The sequence below is a fragment of the Quercus suber genome, unplaced genomic scaffold (genome assembly GCF_002906115.3).
Source record: "Quercus suber isolate HL8 unplaced genomic scaffold, Cork oak 2.0 scaffold_84, whole genome shotgun sequence".
NCBI classification, from domain to species: domain Eukaryota; kingdom Viridiplantae; phylum Streptophyta; class Magnoliopsida; order Fagales; family Fagaceae; genus Quercus; species Quercus suber.
The window spans coordinates 34,609-50,925 of NW_027069549.1; the positions used below are offsets into that span (position 1 = coordinate 34,609).

Here is a 16,317-nt window from a genome sequence, read left to right on the forward strand (position 1 = left end):
AGAGTTCTTGTCACTCACAGGACCACTGACAAAGCTTGTAGTCACTTCAAAATCAGCACCAAAACTTCCAAAACTCAACTTGGTCCTTTTAGATTCTCCATGGATGCTAAAGTTGGTTGTTGTTACTTGTATTCCTTGAATTGGTAAGTCAGTCCATATGTAGTCCAGGGTAGATAAATTTTATTCTTACATGGGGCATGTGTACTTTCAAATAAGAGTTTGTTGATTTGGTTATCCAATTAATTTTAAAAAAGAAAAAAAAAAGAGTTTGCTGATTTGTAAGCTAAGTTATGGTTGTAATAATTATCTGATGTTTTCTGAACATTGTACGTGTGTTTTGCTACTTGAAAACTATAGATTTTTTTCATATTCTGTCTCTATTGCCTAGTTGATTCTCTTTTGAATGAATTATTGCCATTGTAGGCATGTGTTTCTGTCAATCTTCTTGCTGGAGGAGTTGCATCTTCCACAACGTCAGCTTGTTATTCTTCCAAACTATATCCATCTCCCTGAGTTTGAAAGAACCAAGTTGAGTTTTGGAAGTTTTGGTGTTGATTTTGGAGTGACTACAAGCTATGTCAGTGGTCCTGAGAGTGACAAGTGCTCTACATCTCTATTTGAAATTTCACAGGGTATTGAAGAATTTGTGGATGAACAGGCTTCAAGGTTTGCTATAATAGACAGTGAGAGAAACGTAGAGAGAGAGTTAGAAGTAACACTTTTTTGGGGTTTAAAGATAAGTATAAAATATAATAAATGAGAGATAATTAATGAGATCTTAATCAAAATATTAGCATTAATGAGGGTCTTTTTTTACCGTTGGATCTATTTAAATCTAATAGTTTAAAAAATGTGTAACTTGAACCTATCTCTAATTAAAAATATGCATTTTATAAATACTTATTCATGAAATTTATTGCACATTGTAAGGATTAGCGACTAGTAATAATAAAAGAGCAAGACTTAGGTATAGTATTTAGGCGCTTACATTCTTCTCAAAAAAGGTATAGTATTTAGGTGCTGTTCATTTGGTTCCCATCTTAAGATTCTGTCATGTGACTTTTTTCTCATGGGATGAAAATATATTTTTTAGTTAAGTCTCCACATGGTAGAATCTTAAGAGAAGAATCTAACGAACAACACATAAAATACTGTACATAAATTTTGTCTGTAATAAAAATAGAATCTTTTGAACTTTTCTTTAAATCTTCAGCCTTTTGAAGGCTCATATTTTCCACACCAATCATCACTATATATAAATAGGCAGTAACTCGTGTATTGCATGAGAAACTTGAACAATTTTTTTTTTTCATTTTATATTCACTAAATATGGAATTTAATAACTATATTACTTATTAATTAGCATTTATTATAATTGGGTTTGTATATCAAACTATCTATTCCACAATTTAAAGAAAATATAATAAGAAAATATAATATGACAAGATTTTATTGAAGGGTGTAAGTATAGGAAGTTTTCTTGGTATCCTTATAGAATTTTAAACTTGTTATATGTCAGTTCACACACCAATCAGAACTTATTGTTATATTAGACTAAAATGATTGAACGTTAATATATTTTTTTTATTTAATTGGTTTTTAGTTTTCAAAGATATATAAAGATTGTTAGAGGTAAACCCGTTAGAATTCACTAATATTCTATTAGTTCTATTAGTCTAAAGCAACTCATCCTAAACATATACTAAAAACTCATCGCTAGCTAAATTATTTATTCTCTTATATTTATTTACAAGGCCATGTTCAAGTTACATACAGTACCCATTAGAATTCACCATTATTCTATTATTTCACCTCCATCACCTTGAACCTGAATTGGTTGAGAGAGAACCCACAACATATTTTAAAACCCTTGAACCAAAGTGGTATAATGCTAGCAAAAATTTTACCAAAAACAAAAATGAAAATAATATTAGCAAAATTACACTAAGGAGAACAGAATCGATCAAGCAGCTGTAGGTATTACGTCTGCTAGAAAATTTAGTCACACTTCAAAATCAGTGGGTAATGCACAGCAGTAAATTATATTAAGATATATCTGTGTGTACATGTATCATTTTATGAATTATAAAATTTTTTTTCCTACATATTAGTTAGAACTGTGCATGATGCACCTTGCTATGTTCTAATCATAGAAAGGTCCCTTCTGCTCATGTTAATTAAGAATTAGTCTCAAAATTGGTTACGACACCCAACTACCCAAGCATAGCATGTGAACCTAGAATTGTCACTCAAGTAAATAGTATATACATTATGGTGCAAAAAATATAAGATTCATAAACTCTCTGCATTTAGAGCCTTCAGAAATGTCTCACATCAATGCGTTCCTCAATTACATAGAAAATGCCAAACCTCTTTCTATGATGAGAGTCACATTCAGTTCTAATCAAGTTGACAGCTGAACCATGTTAAGTATGAAGTATGAGCAGATTAGTGTCGTGGGTATTCATATTTGCTTTTGTAAACAAAGGCTACAAAGCCACAAGCTGCGTATCTAATTGAAACTGGTTTTCTATAAATTTCCCTTAACACCGCAAAGTCATATACTGCAAATATTGCAATAGTAAAAGATGGAGAGCTTCCCACGTGGTACTCTTAATAAATATCTCTTTATAATGAACATAACTGTTCTAAGATTTTTTTTTTTTGGGTAGCAACTAGAAGTTATTAAAAGCCATACATGTGTCAATATATGAACGAAACAAAACATCAAATTAACACTAACATTTAACAAAATACGATATCTATGTAGTATCTAAAAAGCACCAAGTTTATAAATTAAAATTACTATCCAAATTTATAAGCATTTAAAAATATTTTATTTTTTCAAATTTATTAATAATTAATAATTATATGATGGTTCTTTATCAAAATTTCAAAACTATCAGCACTGAAATTTGCAAAAAGCTACAAACCCTGGGCACGAATCAACAAAAATGACTAACTATACTAAATTTGCAAGACATTGAAGTTTGAGATTCAAAACTTAATGAGAATTCAAATTCATGTGAAGTCTAAACTGCACCTTAGAAACTTGTTTTCATGACATGTTGGTAAAAAATAAAACACGAAAAAGAGAGACCTAATTATCTAATGCATACTAAATATTTATTGCACTCTTTTAAAAAATTATTATTACTTATCTATATAACTATAATAACTATATATAAATATATATTCAAAAATGTAAAAATTTTACTCATATAGTAGAACGTATAATTTTTTATTAAACGTGAGATGCACAAGCATATTAGTAAAAGTAAACTTCTCATTAGATGCATATATAAATTTTCTGGAAATGTAGATGTAAAAGAAAGATTAGTGAAGCCATGAATTAGTCCAAATAATTCTTTAGGTTTTTTTTTTTTTTTTGGTGTGTGTGGGATCCTCGGCAACAACCATTATCTAAGTATCAAAAACCATGAATATATATAAAATCATTCAAAATGTTTATTTTATCAGAAGAGTAATACATACCTATGACGTTGCTATGTAGGGTAGGTAGAAGAAGAGGATTTGTCTTAAGATTTTGGAATGGTGAATTTGACTACACCAAGAAAAATGGAGAATATATAAAAATTTCATTAAATAGAATTTAAATGTAATGAAATTATATTTCTAATCAATTTAAGAATTATAAGAAAAATTCTAATTATTGATGGTGGTGGAAAGAAAAAGTTGATAAGAATAATAAATGTGGTTTTATTAAAATGAAAAAAAGAAGAAGAAAGGAAACAAAATAAAAGGTGTTTATCAATTTGGTGTTTATTACAACAAACTGTCACATTTCAACATAATATAGTAACCAAAATAAAATAAAAGGAAACAAAAATCGATAAACTTCAATTGTAGATATAAACCTTAATAGAAAAAAAGTGAGAAAAAAAAAATGAAAATTATCTAATACGAAATAAATAAATAAACAAAGAAGGAAAGGGAAAAATATTATAAAATTCAATAATCTAACCTTAATAGGGAAAAAAAAGGTAGATAATAACATCAATTAAGTTTTTGTGTCATCTTAACAAATTGATAAGGCATTAGAGGAAAGCTTGATAACTGATTAATAATTTGGCGCAAACACTATCTATCTTTAAGCCCAACTTTTATTATATAATTGTAGGTGGCCCAAAAAGCTAAGTTCATTTAGAATAATGGATTTAGGTTAGATAGTCCAATACAATTAACTTGTTAGAGGATGGGCTTCCGAGGTCTAATTTAATGTACTCGTATGATTTAATCTTTAGATAGATGAAAAAAAGTTAGATAATTCAAGAAAAAAGAACAGATTTCAGGGATTAATACTTCCTTAGGCTGAGCCGAAGAGTAATTGTTCATATAATATTTAAGTCTTAATCACTAAATAGTGCTATACAATACCAGTATTTCTTTTAAGTTTTTCATCCCCCAAGCTAAAGGGATTTCCTTTCCTTATATAGTCAATCGAATTGCATCCTAGCACTCTACCTGTACAGTTACATGGGCCTTCCTTTGGATGCTTGCCCTATCAGGGTTTTTCTAGAGGTGGTAGAGTGTGTTGTAAGTTATGAGGTTACTGTTCAAGGGTCATTATTTTATTAATACGGCCAGCTGAGTTGGTGCAATGCATTGAATGCGGATGTGATGGCTACTTTACCTGAATATTTTCCTTCTTCTTTACTTGCATGTCTCCACTGTCTTCCTTGGTATCTTGTCCTTTGGTGCAAGTGGCCTACTCAATGCTTCCCGAGGTAGGCTCACTCATTGGGCTCCTCGGGGAGTCGGCCTCTTTGTCTTTCCTCATCGGATTCTCATTCGCGTATTGGGTTAGGACTGAGGTGTGGGTGGGCCCTTCCACCTCCTCAGACTGGGCCCACGGGTTCTATTTTGTACTCAAATCTTACCCCTCCCACAATAATATATGATATTTAGTTTCATTTGTAATTTCAATTTTAATTTTTATTTATAGCTATATTTGATTTTTATTTTCTTGTACGCTATATTTGTAAATTTAATTCTTCTATTGTTTATTATTTTTACTTTTATTTTACTAGGGCTCTCAATATCAACATGTAGTTTAAGAAAACTAATTCACTTTTGCTCTCTATTTTACTTTGTACTCGATTGTCTCATTTGTCTATGAGAATTGTAGTCGGTTAGAATTCGGCCTTGGGAAATTAAATGAGAATTCGGATGTGGAAACAGGCCTGGGGCAGGAGAAGGTATTAGGTGAGACAATGGGCTCATACGCCCGTCTCACCCAGAATTTTCTCCCGGGGCAGAGCCGCAGATAGAATGTTTTAACATTGGGTTTGGTCGAGTTGAACCTCATTTGGGCTTTGTTAGGTTGAATCTGATTGGAATTATTATAAATATGAATTGGGCTTCAGTTTAAATTGTCATTCTACAGTAAGTGCTTGCCGAAGTGCCTTGACCAAAGCAGAGCCTATATGGGCTATAATAACATTTGAAGGGCCCAAGTACGTATTGACCATGGCAAAAGCGTACCAAAGTACCAATCTCCCTGACCCTTATTATTCTATGAGACTCAAGTAATAGTTCAATTATAATAACATTCTTTATTGTGTCATGGCTCAAATTCCGTTTTCTCCTCCCTACTATCAACCTATGTCAAACAAAAATTTACCATTCTACAATATATTTATACTTATGAAAGTAAATTATGAACAAAACTTGTATAACAAGATAGATAATTGAAACATGTAAATTATACAAAAGAAAAGTTGATGCAGAGTGTATTTGGAGGGGGAAAAAAAAAAAGAATCATCACTTTCCCGAGAGTCTTTTTATTAGGCTTCAGGGATTATGTTAGGGTGCAATTACATCCCCAAAATCCTTAACTCATAATAAAACACTCAAAATCAAAATGTTTCTCAATTCTCTTCTTACTTTCTTTCTTTCCCAATACTTGATCTAAATTGAATCATGGTCTAATTGAAATAGATTTTTAGGAACATCAGGCTCATTCTCAAACACTTCAGAACAGCACCTCCAATCTATCATTGCACTAAACCAAAGCCAGTCCTTCTCATCAAATATAGCCCAACATCCTCTCTTAACAATGATTTATACCTTCCCTAGCGCTGAAAATATATTGTTATAATGCCTTGTTTGGCCAATTAATGTACAATAGCTACATTATCTGTCATATTTAGGTAAAGGATATAGCTTGTTGCAATGTTGCCATCTTTTGTCTTGTCTGTAACCACTTGATACATGGAATTAAAATTACGAGAATGTCTCCCTCACGAGACATACAAATGTCCCCCTACTTTTGGTACATGCATAGATTAATAAGTCACATTTATAGCAACAGCATAAAAGAGAGTGCTACATGAAAAATTGGCAATGATCCTTAGAATTTATTCCAAGAAATTTTACAGACAATAGATGAGAATAGGTTAAACATAAAGAGCTAGAGCATAATGATCTGTGAACTATTATGCTTCTTTGAAACAAATCATACTTACCGTAGATGGTAAAAGTTTAACAAACTATGCAAGACTTAGACACCAAATAATGTTTTAAGTGAGTTTTGCGCTCCATTCTTTCCCCATTTGCAACCATCAATGATCAAGTTCTATAAATATGAGAGAGAGAGAGAGAGAGCAGAATTCCAGCACTACAAACAATAATAAAGTGTCAAATTAATCAGTGGTATTACAACAATATTTATATTGAGGTCTTGGCCGCATACAGGTTGAATAATTGTTTTATGGAGGCACGCACACTGACAATTGTGCTGTTTGTGAACCCTTAATAGATATAATGTGTAGCTAGAATCTAAGAGTGCTCTCTTTTTTAGTGCTGCATTAGCCTATTCTACATTACCATAACTTGCAACTCAGGCTCCTAATCATAGTCATCCTTGCCCTACCACTGACTTATGCACCATACCAATCCTTATATCCTGCATCCAGCAAATAAAGCATCAATCACCAAAAGGGATCAAACAAGCTTGGAATTTGGGATCCATTTAACATTTAACAACATGTTTCTGCATTAATCAGGATGCGGAAGACAGACAACAAAAGAAATAATATGAAGTACGACAACTGAATTGATGAATTCATTTATCTTTGTATCAGAAGAAGCAGAGAAATCGGTTATGTTGAAAGAATTTTACACTAAAACATGACATGTTATACAAAACTTACCAATTAGAAAAGTTCACAGTGCCCATAAAGAGCACCATATTCAGAACTTGTACACTAAGTTATCCAACTCAAAGAATATACTCTCATCCGGAATTTCACTTCCACAAAATTAGAGCCTTAAATCAAAATCTTCCACAAAAAGATGGAGAAACTTACCAGCAAGTGAAATCCATAACTCATTCATTCATGACTAGAGAAAGCAATGGTTTCTTTGAAAAGAAAGCTTCCAAATTCCCAATCATTAAATCACACAAATCCTTAAAAGATTCTGTTGTAAAGACAGCCATGTGCGGTGCCAACACAACATTATCCAATTCAAAGAGCTCTTTAGGAACATCAGGCTCATTCTCAAACACATCCAAGCCAGCACCTCCAATCTCCCCTTGTACCAAACACTGCACCAATTCCTTCTCATGAATAATAGCTCCACGACCAATATTGACAATGACTCCTTCCTTCCCCAATGCCAATAAAACTTCCCTATTAATCATGTGCCTGGTTTGCTCAGTCAATCCACAACATATAATAAGGACATCACTATTAGCCGCTAGTTCACATACATTTGTATAGAAAGGGTATGACACAAAGTCCTTCCTCTTCCTCGAGTTATATGAGATGTTGCAACCAAAGGCCTGAAGCCTTTTTGCCACTTGAAAGCCAATGCTTCCCAATCCAACAATCCCAATTCGCTTACCTCCTAACTGTAGTTACCAATCATCACCATTACACAGTATAAAACATAACATAAAAATCAGAACATAAATAAAGCAATTCAATTGCAAGAAGTAGATTGTATTCTGTAAATAAATTTTGACCCTTAAAGTTTGGTACTATTTTTATTCTAGTAATTTGAGATTTTTCCATTTTGGCTCACAATTCTATTTCAAAATGTTCCTTCCATCCATGTCTGTGATTAATCTAACCGTTAAGAGAGGGGGAAAAAAAATAATAATAAAGAAATGATGTCAGTCACAAAGATGGATAGAATGACCATTTTCAAAAAAGACTAAAATGCTTAATTGAGTCTAGATTGTATATCATAAACATACCATCACACTAAAAGTACTGTAATTGACAGAGGAAATCCAAGAAAAGCAAAGAGAGAGTTCAAAAGTTAGAGCGTAAGACCTTAGACCCAAGTGGGTAATCTCCCTTAGTAGCCCAAAGCCCATGCCTGACATACCGATCAGAAGCCGAGACCTTTCTGAACACATCGATCAAAAGGCCCACAGCCAGGTCCGCAACATCCTCAGAAAACACTTCTCCAGCATTGGCTATAGAGATTCCACGGTTCCGGCACTCGGTGAGGTCGATGTGGTTGAGGCCGGCACTGGTGGTGACGACGAGACTGAGCGATGGGAGAAGCCGTATAATGTCGGCGGAGATGGGAGGGCCAGTGCCAGAGCATAGCATGGCCTGAGCTGAGTGTGCATGGTTGGTCAAGAATTCGTGTCGAGGAAGTGATGACTCCCAAGCTTTTAGGAGGTGGAATTTTTTGGAGAAAAGGTCCTTGAAATAGTTGAAAACAGGTGGAGGGTGCAGAACTATGACTTGAGGGAGGTCATGGGATTGGATTTCTGGTAGTCGTGGTGGAGTTGAAGCCTGATCTGAAGCCATCGACTGTGGATTTTTGGAAGTATGAGAGAGAGGTGACAATCGAGGAAGTGAGAGAGTATCACTCCGGTTTGGCAAATGAACGCGAATGGTGAGATTCCAAACAACAGTTTTCCTCGTTTGGGTATAAAATCCGAAATTTGTTATTTGGAAATATTTGTGAAAATATTTATGGGTAAAAAAAAAATATTGAAATATGTAAAATATTGTTTAAAAATTAAAAATAATTGTTTAAAAATATAAACCAAACACCCCCTTAGTTTTAGTGTTTAAAAAAGAAAAGGAAAGAAAAGAAAGCGGTGAACAAACAAAAAAAGTTTTGTCAGTGATTTTATTTAGGGGGCTTGAGTTACACTTTACATTTTAGAGTATTTAAATATTGAATTTAGAGAACTTCTTTTACTTATTTTCAATTTTCAGAAAGCATAGCTATACTTTTGTAAATATTTTAAAAATTGTAGGTCACTTATTAAACTACACGTCATCACTTTTTTTAAAAAACACACATATACCAAACACATAATTATAAGGGGCTGTTTGGCACTGTTGTGTAAACAACAGTTTTTAGTATTTAAACAATAATAACACTTCTAATATGTATTTCTAAAAGATTAAAAACTAAACTACAGTACTTAAACACTGTTACCAATATTTTTTTTACTTTTGAAAAAATTTATTAAAAATATGGTACCAAATATATTTTTTGCATTATGAGTAGTTTATAATAATTTGTTTGCTAAAACAATTAACTTCAAGTCTTTGAATTCAATAAAAAAAGAAGAAGAAGAAGAAGAAGAAGAAGAAGAAGAAAAAAAAGTCTTTGAATTCATGAGTTTGATTCATGACTTTTAAGTTGTGGTGGGTAGAGGCCTCTTTACCACTTCTGTTTTTTTCTTTGGTAGTCATTGGTTGTCACATTGCTTTTTTGATTTATAGTTGTTTTTTATGTCTTTGTCAAAATTCAAAAGTTATTGTCACCGTTTTTACCTTTTTGAGGAGTGACAACCAATGACTACGAAAGGTAAAAACGTTTTTACCTCAAAAATTGTTTCAAAAATTTTATGTCTTTAGAGCATATATTAATTAATTATTTTTTGAAACAATTTTTGAGGAGTTGAAAATGCTATAAAAAAAGTTAATAGCTTTTTCATTTTTTTTTTTATAAATTTTTTTCTTAAAATGGTTTACTAAGGTATGCCCTAAGAGCACACGTTAGTAAAACCATTTACCTTGAAAGTTCAAATAGCGTTGAAAACATTATGAACGTTTAGACCCCAAACAACAAATTACCAATTCAAGATTTATATCATACAATGTATGTGCGAAAAATGATAACAAGCTTATAACAGAATTGATAAACAATCTAAATCATAAATAATCACAATCACAGTAGTAATTAAATTGTAAAGATAAAGAGAAGAGAGATACAAACACAAGGACAACACACGATGTGTTATCGAAGAGAAAACTGAAGCCCTCGGCGTAAAACCTCTCCGCCGCCCTTCAAGTGGTCAATAATCCACTAGAAAATGTAGTTAGGAAACATGAACAACAATAAACCCTCCAAGTTTAATCTACCTAGGTACCTAAGGCCTCCAAGCTTCTTGCTCCAACAAGGTTACGCCGAACCTCTGTCTTTTCTAGCTTGCCGGATTCCGCTATCAACCATAGTATCAACCAATAACCATTGGTCCCTTCCAAACTGCTTCTCTTAGTACCAAAAGAACCTTCTCACAGACGTGGGTATGGTGAGAAAAGGATTTGGTCAATAACCTCTCAAGGATGTATCAATGGAAAGGAAGAGAGTAGAGGAATTTGAAGAGTCTCTTAGGTGAAGATTGTGGATGAGTCAATCTTGTTTTCTCTAGGGTTTCTCTCTCAAAATTCTCTCTGGAAACTCTCTACATTTCGTAGGAATGAGGGGTATTTATACTAGTGTGAGAATGGAATGTGAAACGTCAGGTTTTTCAAAACAGGGTGTTCTGGCAACTTGACCTCGCGATTGGGTTGAGTCGGGAGTTCAAGCCGCGAGCTAACAGCTTGACCAGCTTGGAACTTTTGTCCTGTAGTGTAACAGCTAATGTGATTCTTCAGCTTTTGACATGCTTAGCACGTGTGCAATTTCTGACGACTTGCAAGCCGCGAGCCACCTATGAGATCTTGTTGCAAGTCCCTGTTTCTTTGCACAATTTTAAGCATTTCTTCACACTCTCTCACTCACTACCCTTACAAGATTCCCACCTAAATACAAGGTTACTAAATGCTAAAATATAAGCAAATTTGGCACCGAATAAAGCCAACAAGATGGTTGATTAAATCCAACCTTACATAGCTTTTAGGTTATAGTGTTGTCCCAACACATGTCGTGTCAACCTCTTATAAAGGAAAATGCTAGGGTCACAAAAAGTTCTACAATTTTTGCCACAACTCACCACGTGGTGTGTTATGAATGGTGAATGTTAAATGGTAAGTCCATACTTCCACCACTCACAACTCACTACATGATGAGTTGTGACAAAAGTTGTGAAATTTTATGTATACTTAGCATTATTCCTTAATAAATGGGTTATGTTAGGGGGGTTTGGTTTACCTCCACTACTTTTTTAACTAGAATCACTTTTTTTTTTAATGAGAAATTATCACATCACTCACTAACTAAATAAAATATGGAGATTAAAACTCACTACCACATCATTCTACCTTAAGTTAAAACAAACTAAATGTCCAGTTGAAAAAGTACTAAAGGTAAATCAAACCCATGTTAAGGTTGAGAGATTTTTTTACAATTATTAAATGGGTCTAGTCAAGTAGGGCCAATCCAATAAATTTGGAGGCCTAAGACAATATATTCAAATGGGCTTTTTTGTTATCAGTTAAACTAGTGTTTACTATTTAATATCATAATTTTTTTAATAAAAAAATCATTCTTTTTATTTTTGGAAAAATGCTACAGTTATAGCAAATTTTTCTTCAAATTAAATGTATACTTCAAGAAAATAATAAACAAGTATTTTGAATAAATGATATTAGGGATATTGTACATTTTGCAAAGGGCAAAACTTAGGTACAATACCTTAGGTTCCCTATTTAAAATTTTGACACCTGTCCAATTTAACAAACCAAGTAAACAGCGTTAAAACTAAAATATCTTTTTTTTTTTCCTTCCTTCTTCCTTCTTTTTCCTATACCTGCAAACGTCTTATCTTCCAAACCCAAAACCTCTCTCTTCCAAACCACCCATGACCCTTCTCTTCCAAACCCAAAACCTATATTTCCTTCTCCCTTCTTTTTCCTATACCTACAAACGGCTTCTCTTCCAAGCCCAAAACCTTTCTCTTCCAAACCACCCATGGCCCTTCTCTTCCAAACCCAAAACTCAAAAAAGAAAAGAAAAAAAAAAAAAAAACTCATCTCTCTCTCTCTCTGTATGTATGTGTATCTATTTCCTTTCTTCTTTTCTGATTGATCTGATCGTAGCTTCAAGTTCAGGTGCTGTTTTTTGGTTTGAAACTCGGTAGATCTAGCTTTTATTTTTTGATCTTTCATGTTTGGTTGCTAAGAAAATGAGGAAGAAGGGTCCCTTTTTTTGGTTTGAAACCCAGTAGAAAATGAGGCAACTGGAAATTTGAAGCTGTGGGTTCTCGCAGTACAGGAAAAAAAGGAAGAAGGAAAAAGGAAAAAATTTTAAGCCATGGATTAACATTGTTTGTTTAGGATGTTAAATTAGACAAATGTCAAAATTTTAAATAGGGAACCTAAGGTACTGTATCTAAGGTATTGTACATCAGTTTTGTTATTTTGCAAATGTATCACCAATCACAAAAAATAATTCAAAAATGCATTTAATAGTTTGTTAAGCTTGAAGTCCACAAATTATATTAAATGTCACATCAATTTGTAGAAGCTTATGAAGTAAAATTTATAGTATTTTTCTATTTGAATTTTTTCTTGTAATTAGTAACGGGTATATTTGTAAGACATATATATTTAAAGTTGTTTTATCCCTATCATTACTCAATTCTTTGAAACTTCTCAAAAATAGAAGAAAAATGTAAAACTTTATTTTTTCTATATCTCCAAAAAAAAATAATCAATTTTTGCCGCAAATTTTTGGAGCCTTTCTCTAGAAAGGGACCTATGTGACCTAAGCCTAGGGCCAACCCTAGAGTCAAGGTTGACCTATATAGCCAGATAAATTTACCTTGCAAAAATTATCTCATGTGCCCACTACACGGAGCAAGCCCATGTGGATCTTATAGGAGTGAAATCCATACTCTTGTGAGAAACTCGGTCTATAAAGCGGGTAAATGAAATATTTTCTCCTTACCTTGATACGATGTGAATATAATTTATTTATTTATTCATTTTTTACACATTATATGAATACAAGTTGAAACACAAATTGCCACCCTTACTTGCACAAGTGGTATTGTTAATAAGCTTTTGGCATGCACAACTGGTGTAGTTTATAAGCTTTTTGCCATAAACTTTGTAACCCAATTAGTACTTTTTGGTATTTCCAATAGAAGATGTTTAAGGTTCAAACCACCATCTCCTAACTATTGAATTAAAAATAATAATAATAATAACACCTTCTTTTCTTTTCGTGAAATATCTACAGTATAATTATTTTTATGAAATTATGGTGCAGTATAATGTCAAAGTGGAGTTTGTACTAAGAAAACGAAAAACAAATACAGCTCCGCAGTTGGCAGTTCATACCAGCGGTAAAGTCATGCATCGGACATTTAACTTTGGGGCAAAAATTGTTGGAATTTGCACTAATTGAACATAAAATCAAAAACTTAAATGCTATGAAATTTGAAATCAAAATATACAGATAAGAAATTAATAGTTGACTTATTTTTGCCCAATTCCAAATTAAACTGCATCAGCATGTACCTCAACATGGAATTTAACTCCTTTCATCTATATATGTGTGTGTATATATATATATTGAAAGAACCGTATTATACCATTATAAGATAAAATACGATTCATACCAATTTAGAGAATCAATTTTGCTCTTGAAGAGAATCAATTCCAAAGCAGCAGGATGACATGTTCATATATTCATGACTGGAGAAAGTAACGGTTGATTCGAGAAGAAAGCTTCCAAATTCCCTTTCACATGTTCACACATTGCTGTTAATGATTCTGGCGTACGGACAGCCCTATGTGGTGACAACACAACATTATCCATGGTTAAAAGCTCTCTTGGAACATGAGGCTCATTCTCAAACACATCCAACCCAGCTCCTGCCAGCTCTTGTTGCACCAAGCACTGCACTAACTCCTTCTCATCTATTATAGCCCCGCGTCCTATATTAATGACGACCCCTTCCTTTCCCAATGCTAACATGACATCCTTATTAATCATGTGGCGTGTTTGCTCGGTTAAACCACAACATATAATTAGCACATTGCTATCAGCTGCGAGTTCAAGAACATTGGAGTAATAAGGGTATGAAACAAATGGCTTCTTGTTCCTTGATGTGTACATGATTCTGCAACCAAAGGCCTGGAGCCTTTTTGCAACTTCTTGGCCAATGCTTCCTAAACCAACTATCCCAACTCGCTTGCTGCACAACTGGAATTGCCAATCACTAACATTAAACAGAAATAGAGAAAGAAGCATTGTAACAAGTGATTTCAGCAATGGTGATGTTATACTTGCACAAGCACGTCATGGTGACAAATGTTAATCATAGTAACAAAATGCAAAATCATTATTGTTTCTTTACCACTATTTTTAAGGCTCCATTTACATGGCAAGCTCTATTCTTGTAAATTGTTTTCTCAAAAAATGAAATCTAATCACTATCACTGATTCCTCAGCATAAAACATTTTCCAGTTTTTAATTTATGGTTTAAATTAAATGCAGAGCATAATTAAAATCAGATGCAGACAATATCCTATGCTATGCATGTGCCATTTCACCTGCGTCTTGAGGCAATTGAATCCAGAATCTCATCCCTACAAATAACTTAACTACTTTATTTGAGTCCATTGATATGCAGAAATTCTCAGGATAAGCATTAATAAAGTGGAAGCCACAACTAGCAAAAACTTAAGGGTAGCTCAAAGCCTCAAACACCATAATTTCTTATACTTTTTGTGGTGAAAGGTGAAAGATATATCAAACATTGAATCATCCAAGAAATAAATAGAAATTTATTATTATATTTGCAAGGGGTTTTCAATGAAAATGTTTGATTTAATTTATCCCAAAAGAGAGAGAGACTCAACTTGCAGGCTTGCAGCCGACTCACAAACTTTAAATGACATGACAGTAGATACACCTGAAATTAGTATCCCACAAAAAAGTATAGTACCTAGTGATCAATACAAGATGATGAAACAGAGGTGATTACCTTAGAGCCAAGAGGAAACTCTGCTTTTGTATCCCAAAGTCCCTTCCTCACATAGCGGTCAGCAGCTGATATCTTCCTCAACACATCAATCAATAATCCTACTGCCATATCAGCTACATCTTCGGAGTACACATCCCCAGCACTGGCTATAGCGATGCCCCGCCTCTGGAACTCCGGCAAGTCGATGTGATTAAGGCCAGCACTGGTGGTTACCACAAGCTGCAGTGAGGGGATCAGCTGGAGGATATTTCTGGTGAGCGGATAGCGCCCAGGAGTGAGGAGGGCTTTGACTGATTGTGCATGGATGCTCAAGAATTGGTCGAGAGGAAGTGGTGACTCCCATGCTTTCAACAATTGGAAGTCATTCAAGAACTGGTCTCCATGTAATTTCATGATTGGCGGCGGTTCAAGGACTAGCACTTGTGAGAGCTCTTTTGACCGGTGGTCATGATTTCCTAGATGATTAGGAGTTGCCATTGCTATTTTGGGAATTCTAAGACCTGGAATTGAAGGAAGTAAGAGAAAGTTCCCAGTTAATTTTTAAAGTGAAAAGTCAAAAGGCTCTCCGCATTTTATTTATTTATATTTTTGCTCCAAGATTCTATATTGACAGATGGCAGGCACAGGTAGCCTCCACATCATATTGTTTGGCATGTTATATGAGTTTCCCTTTTCTTATGCTTTTTGTTTACTTTCTCTTCATCTAACATTCTTCTCTTCACCTAACCACAATTGGAAGCGCCGTGGGGTAACCACTTTTTATATATTTTCGTAAATGTTATAACATTTTGGTAACAAATTTTAAGTGACATGCTTAGTAATATTAGTAGTGGATTTAAATTATAACTATTTATAACTTGCTACCTAATATTTGTTATAAAAATATTAGAAAAATGTTATAAATGTAACATTGCTCATTTTTTGGGTTGTCACTACCTAGGCACTGTGCACGCCAGGGCCTTGGCTGCATGCCCACACAGGACATGCCAGGGCCTTGGCTACGTACCCACACTGGGCTGCCACGGCTTAGGTAGCGTGCACGCTATAGTCTTGGCTGCATGATTATAACTTGTCACCTAAGATTTGTTGTAAAGCATTGAAAAAATGTTGTGAATGTAACATTACTCATTCTCTGGGTTGTCACTGCCTTGGC

General features: G+C 33.8%; 2 protein-coding genes across 2 annotated transcripts; both read right to left on the minus strand.

Moving 5' to 3' along the window:
* Positions 1 to 6,641: 6,641 nt before the first annotated feature.
* On the minus strand, positions 6,642 to 8,919 carry LOC112039818 (glyoxylate/hydroxypyruvate reductase HPR3). Its single transcript, XM_024072720.2, has 3 exons — positions 8,304 to 8,919; positions 7,332 to 7,876; positions 6,642 to 6,928 (listed from the first exon to the last, which is right to left on the minus strand). Exons 1-2 carry the CDS (start codon positions 8,790 to 8,792, stop codon positions 7,352 to 7,354), a joined length of 1,014 nt encoding a protein of 337 aa, XP_023928488.2. The 5' UTR covers positions 8,793 to 8,919; the 3' UTR covers positions 6,642 to 6,928; positions 7,332 to 7,351.
* Positions 8,920 to 13,581: 4,662 nt separating this feature from the next.
* On the minus strand, positions 13,582 to 15,722 carry LOC112039785 (glyoxylate/hydroxypyruvate reductase HPR3). Its single transcript, XM_024072694.2, has 2 exons — positions 15,165 to 15,722; positions 13,582 to 14,379 (listed from the first exon to the last, which is right to left on the minus strand). Exons 1-2 carry the CDS (start codon positions 15,639 to 15,641, stop codon positions 13,855 to 13,857), a joined length of 1,002 nt encoding a protein of 333 aa, XP_023928462.2. The 5' UTR covers positions 15,642 to 15,722; the 3' UTR covers positions 13,582 to 13,854.
* Between the last annotated feature and the right edge of the window lie 595 nt (positions 15,723 to 16,317).